Source organism: Armigeres subalbatus, chromosome 3 (assembly GCF_024139115.2).
Source record: "Armigeres subalbatus isolate Guangzhou_Male chromosome 3, GZ_Asu_2, whole genome shotgun sequence".
In the NCBI taxonomy this organism is placed as follows: domain Eukaryota; kingdom Metazoa; phylum Arthropoda; class Insecta; order Diptera; family Culicidae; genus Armigeres; species Armigeres subalbatus.
The window spans coordinates 404060114-404066210 of record NC_085141.1 but is presented as its reverse complement, the minus strand read 5'-3'; the positions used below and the strand labels follow the sequence as shown (position 1 = coordinate 404066210).

Below are 6097 nucleotides of genomic sequence, written 5' to 3'. Positions count from 1 at the left end.
GGATCGACTCCCATAGATCGTTGATGTTGTCGCTAACGTTGATTGCACTTATCCGTTCGTCGAGCTTCTGGCGGTACTCAGCCGAAACTCCTTCCGCCGACAATCGCTGGATATTGTAACGCATCGTTCGCTGTAATCTTTCGTTCGATACAGTTGACAACCGTGATCGAATTTTACTGACAACGACGTAGTGATCAGAGTCAATGTTCGGACCTCTGAATGTCCGCACATCGCTAACATCCGAGAAATGGCGCTCGGATTTATCATTTGTCGGTGCGTAAACGTTAATTAGGCTGTAATTGAAGAATTTGCCCCGTATTCTCAACACACAGATTCGTTCGCTAATGGGTTTCCACCGCATCACTCGCTTCATCTGCTTGCCCATCACTACGAAACCAACTCCATGCTCTGCTTTTTCACCGCCGTTGTGATAGATGTTATACTTGAATGCAGTGTTGGTCGTGGGGTCCACGGCTCGGAATTCACGTTCTCCGGATCTGGGCCATCGGACTTCTTGAATAGCGGCCACGTTCACTCCAACCTTCTGCAGTTCGCGAGCCAGAAGGCTCACTCGTCCAGGTTCATTTAGGGTCCTGACTCCTGACATTCCAGGTGCCGAGTTTCCAATCATAATCCTTATTTCGTTGCCCGGTCGGTTGCCAAAAATAACGTTTTTTTCTTCTATCTCCATTTTTCGTGGTATTTGAGAGGCTTTCAGTAAGCTTCCTTACCGGGGTCACGTTACCTACATCGCGCCGGTTGGGCTGCCACCTTAGGTATAGCTGACGCGATACAGCATTTCGTTGATCAGCCGCTGGGTACCAGGCAGACACTGTTTGAGCCGCACCTCCTGGTGAACAGACGTTCGAGGCGTACCTTCTCACTCTAGCTGATGTCAGAAGAACTACAGTGCCCAGGCTGCACTACCAGCTAAGTACGCAACCCTTAGCTGGCGGTCTTTTGTCATCGGACGACCCATCATGTGGGGACCAGAGCTCTGTTGAGCGCTCCTTCCTTGATGTCAACCCACCATTTTGCAGCCGAAACGAATGATATAACGTTATAATAGAATCGAACGACACTTATAGTTTACAGTCTTGAAATTTAATGGCAGATACCTTTGAATTGGAAAAATAAATTCCATTGAATTTGTATGGGACTTTCTATCTCTTTTTTCTGGCCAATTCTTCAAAAATGCAGGATTTTCTTTTTATATTTTCACAGCAGGAAACTAGTCTGATTCTCCATGGTAAATATGCATTAAATTTTCTTGCACGGGATATATGTTTTGAATTTCCGCAAAAAGTTCCTTTTCTATTAAATTTTTTTAAAATCTGGGTTCTTTGGTTTCGTTTTGGAATTGGATAACAGAGAAAGCTCGAAATGTTTGACTTTGGGTGATTTAAAAAACTTTAGTTCAATAGAACGTCTACTAAACGATGAAAAACGTGTACAAACTTGCTACACCCTACCACATATGACCCAGTGAAAGTCTTTTGGATTCGTCGACGTCCCTAGCGACATGGGATTACATCATGTTCTGCCTGTGATGAATGGATGCTGAGATGGTGAAAATATAGCCCCAACCTGAATTCTGGTTGACCTTTGCTATGTGCACGTTTCTCTCACTCATGCGAGGGTGCAAGCAAATCCAATTTTTCTGAAATATTCATCCCCAAGTGCTTTAGCAGTGCAACTCGATGCATCATCGGTACCCGAATGCAGCCCAGAGCACCTCAATGGTGGCAAAATACGCTTATTAAATGAAAATTGCATACAGCCTTTTTCAATGTTCCTTACAATTAGACTCAAATTGTAATACGTTATTAATTAAGTGTATATTCGTATGACTTGAAGGATCGTTCAGTTCCTCTACAACATTAGAATGAAAAGGGGGTACAGGTTTGTCAACGGAACTCATACATCTCGTTGATCCTGCCAACGCGCATAACGAACGGCTTGACTGCAGCCACTTGAGTGCTTTGGAAACCACTGACGCAAGTAGTCCTTCCATCCGAAAAGCAGCTGCTCTCCCCTCGAATGCATAACACTTTGAAGCGGAAGCGCTTTGCATTACCTACCAGCGCTAAAACTTACAAAAGAGAACGAATAGATTGTTGGGCACAGATAGAGTACGGTGCCGGGACGTGATGGCACTAGAATGAAGATCGTGATGCTGAAGCTTTTCGAGCGCGATAAATTTAATATGAGATAAATTTTACGACTGTGAGGGCTTCCCACGACCGCGTGCACCTGTTAGCATCAAAATGGAAATTCCGCTTGCAGCTGCAGCAGCAGAAACTGACAAGGCGATGACACAATTTGAATATCATTAGCTGCTAGATTTGATGGAGGTGAAGCTCTACAGGTTGGTAGGTGAGTGGGCTTCGAAAGTGCAGAAGCTGACAGGGGTTTAAGTTTCATCCGGAGTCCTCAATTATCAAACAATTAACTAGTTCAGTTGAAATTACGTCAGATGGTGCATTTTCATTCAGTTGAAGGACTGTTGAAACTAGTGAATGATACACGATGATCAAATAGTTTGAATTTTCAATCTCCGAAGTGAAAAATTTGTGTTAACTATATAGAGTGTATGGGGAACCTTAGCTCACGAGCTGGTTGACCGATGTACAAAAGTTTTTGGAAAATAGTACATAGTAGTAGTAGTAGTAGTAGTAGTATTTGGGAAAATTACCATCATACACCGAGGACTAGACCGAAACAAATATCGGAGTAGTTTGTGACCATGCTGAACATTGAATCCAGTTTTCCGCGAGCGGTAATGGTCGCCAACTTGCATGTGGGATAGTGTCTGATTTGACGTTTGTGGAGGTCAACTGCACCCATCGTTCCGAACATTTTGTTCAATGTGGTTAATAAAAAAGCATGGATCCACTTCATCAGCACCTTCTTATTTACCACATTGGTCAGATTGCTGGAAACGGTGGGTGCAATTGACTTCCACAAACGTCAAATCAGAGACTAGCCCACAGGCAAGCTGGCGGCCATGACCGCTCGCGGAAAACTGGATAGCACAACAAGGAAGTGATTGCGAATGGGACGGTAATGAAGCCAAGGGGATCGAGATGTAGTGTTAAATAGGCTCAAACATGATTAGAGCGTACAAATTCAGAGATGGTTGTCTGTTACTTCTGTTACCGTAAGGTAGTTACGGAGTGAACTTAGGCTTAAGACTAAGATGTTTGTTCCTTAGCTGCCGTGCAGTAGTTTGGAAACTACCAAATGAGTTTTGGGTCAATGCGTAGATGCGTTCCACCTTGTGAATAGAAAAAATTCAAATCCCTTACTTTTGATATCGATTGGGATATATTAAATCACAGATTTGGGTACTACGAGCGATGGAAAGCGTAGAAATTAGTGTGCTAGCAAATAAAATTAATTTCTTGAAACTGATCTTCGGACAACAATTAAATTTCTATTATAAAATCAGATACATTTGAGTTCTGCTTTTTGATCCCAACATTGCTGGATTCTTATTTTGAAAACGAATGTTCGAATATCAAGCGAAGAGTCAAGTATGGGACGTCATCGAGTTTCTGTACAACTGAAAGGAGCTAAAATGGGTTTCTTGGTAAACTATTCAGTATTGCCATAGTTGAAAGTAACGTACGACACGATCAGGAGATGTACCTTCTTCCGTCTGGTCCACGATAACTGGGTCACAATTGAATTATCAGTTGTCTTGACCTTCTGTTTTCTTGAGCGTATCAAGTCCCGTACAATTAAAATAGTAATAACACTCGTGAATTCGTCTCCAGTATTTGTTCATATCTGGAATTACAGCTTCGTAGTTTCTATTGGATTCACTCCATACTACCGTGTTGTTCACCACCTCATTTATAGTTTTCCAATCTATGAAATTTGACGATGGATTCCTTCAAAGTGAAAAAGTAAATTCTTTTATTATTGATCAGCATTTTCAAAACAATTCCTCATTCAACAGACTTACCCGTGCTTTACGAAATTGGATACGGATGTCGTCATCCTTCTGTGAATTCTCCACTCATTGACATAATCTTCCTGATGTTCAAGCGCTTCTTCCACATTGTACGGAGTAAAAATGTAACCAAGATCATCTCCATGCATAGCTCCTGAGTGCGAAGTATTTATCTTGGATCTATAGAACTCATTCTTATACCAAGCAAACTTCCCATCGAAGTCAAACCGATACCGATAAATGGAACTTGTCTGATTTCCAGTGATTGTCCTCTCTATGAAATCATCCACGGGGTAGACCATGTTCGCATAATTAGCAAGATTCCTAAAGAACTCCTCCTTGTCACTGACAAATCCAGACTGAACCTGTAACTCTGCTTGCGATTGTATAAATCCCTCAATTTGCGCCAGCAGCGATTCATTATTGCGATTTGGGAAGTTCACATCCCACGAAAAGTATCCCTTCACATAATTTAGTAAAAACAAAAACTCATTTGATGTTGTTCCTACCAACATTGGAATTCCGCTGTTTGATGCGTTCTGCAAAATCAACTGATGAGGGGAATCAGTTACGAACACCCCATCGATTGTTGGTAGGAAACAGGGAAATTGCATACTGGCGAAAACGGTTCCCAACGTGCGTGAGGTGTCGTTCAAGAAGAAATAATCCTTAAAATCACGATCGATCAACTGATCCCGGGTAGATATTCCCAACTGTCGAAAGTAGTAATCGGCATATTTCTCCGGTTCGTAGACAAATGCATGCGGCATGAGAAAGTTTCCACTCAGAAGAATCGCTTGGTGGAATAATTCGGCCGATTTGTTGGAATACATGTGGTAATTAACGGACGAAGCACCAGCACTGTGGCCCATCACGGTCACTTTATTCGTATCTCCTCCAAAGTGTTCTATGTACTTGCGAATCCATTGGAGGGCAGTTTGTTGATCACCTAAGCCATAGTTTCCGGAAATGTTGAACTTTGGATATCGAAGGAATCCGAGAACGTCCAATCGGTAGTTGATGGTGACTATGACGATACCCTAAAATAGTAAGCGCTTCGGTTATGGATCTTATCCAAGTAATTCAGATGCAACATTATCAATCAGAAGATCAACACCGTGGACATCATAGTAGGACGATCCTATGGTGAAACTTCCTCCGTGGATGAAAACCAACACTGGATATAGCGGTCTGCCACTGGTGTCAAATGGACTGTACACATTCAGAAACAAGCAATCCTCATCGCCAAGAACTTTCGTTGGGTAGTTCAGGTCGTCCAGCTGTGGGCACACATTTCCTCGGGTTGAGAATTCCAGCTGACCTTGTGGCTCCACCAGCTTGGAGTGCTGGAACCGCTCCGCTGTTCCATATCTGATTCCAAGATATTCACAAAAACTTGAGTTTTCGAATGTTTTCCTTAAAACACCTCTGCCGGCGTCGGTTTCTGAGAACTTCACAACACATTCGAGTTTAACTGATTGAACTACGCAGCTGAGAATTGATAAGACAAATGCATCAAGTTGCATTCTACACAATATGCATACGATTACTAGAGCTAGTTGCGCTCAAGCCGTTCTGAATGACTGACCTTCTTATCGCCACTGCAAAGAAACAGCGCAGTTGCACAGTCTGGATCGATACAACTATCTCGTAGAATTCAGAATATTACTACACTACATAACTTGTCTACAAAATATCTGTTGACGGTACTTCAATTGATTATGCAAAACTCCCGTATGGCAATTTTTCTAAGCGATAAGAATTCTTTTAAATTGATAAACTACATTACCTTTCCTATAGAAAGTTTCTTTTGATACATTCTCCTATTCTTTTATTTTTTCCCTTCTCTATAACCAAAAAGCGCCAAATCGCTACAGCTTCATTTAAAATTTGTTTTTTTTTTATTGCGATTCAGTTCGCTGAAACGGGCCACGTGTACATGTACGAACAAACAAGCACTGTCATGCCACACAACCGATTTGCATTTGATAAGGATTCTCTCAGATTTTCTAAAGCTAATGCCAATAAACTACTCTAACAAAAAAGTCGCAAAAATTCGGAAAGTAACTAAGACAGGAAAAATATAGGATTACTTTTTTCGAAGTACAATAATTATTACAGACCCAAGGCAATATCTGT

At 41.8% G+C, this 6097-nt stretch overlaps 1 protein-coding gene across 2 annotated transcripts; it reads right to left on the bottom strand.

Annotated features, from left to right (window-relative positions):
* Positions 1 to 3949: 3949 nt before the first annotated feature.
* LOC134224089 (juvenile hormone esterase-like) lies at positions 3950 to 5546 on the bottom strand. 2 transcript variants are annotated; one of them, XM_062703321.1, is made up of 2 exons: positions 5053 to 5546; positions 3950 to 4998 (listed from the first exon to the last, which is right to left on the bottom strand). In XM_062703321.1, the coding sequence occupies exons 1-2, from the start codon at positions 5482 to 5484 to the stop codon at positions 3967 to 3969; spliced, it is 1464 nt and encodes a 487-aa protein (XP_062559305.1). In that variant the 5' UTR covers positions 5485 to 5546; the 3' UTR covers positions 3950 to 3966. The 2 variants fall into 2 exon arrangements, with proteins under 2 accessions (XP_062559305.1, XP_062559306.1); XM_062703322.1 differs by having other exon boundaries at positions 5280 to 5467.
* Positions 5547 to 6097: the final 551 nt, after the last annotated feature.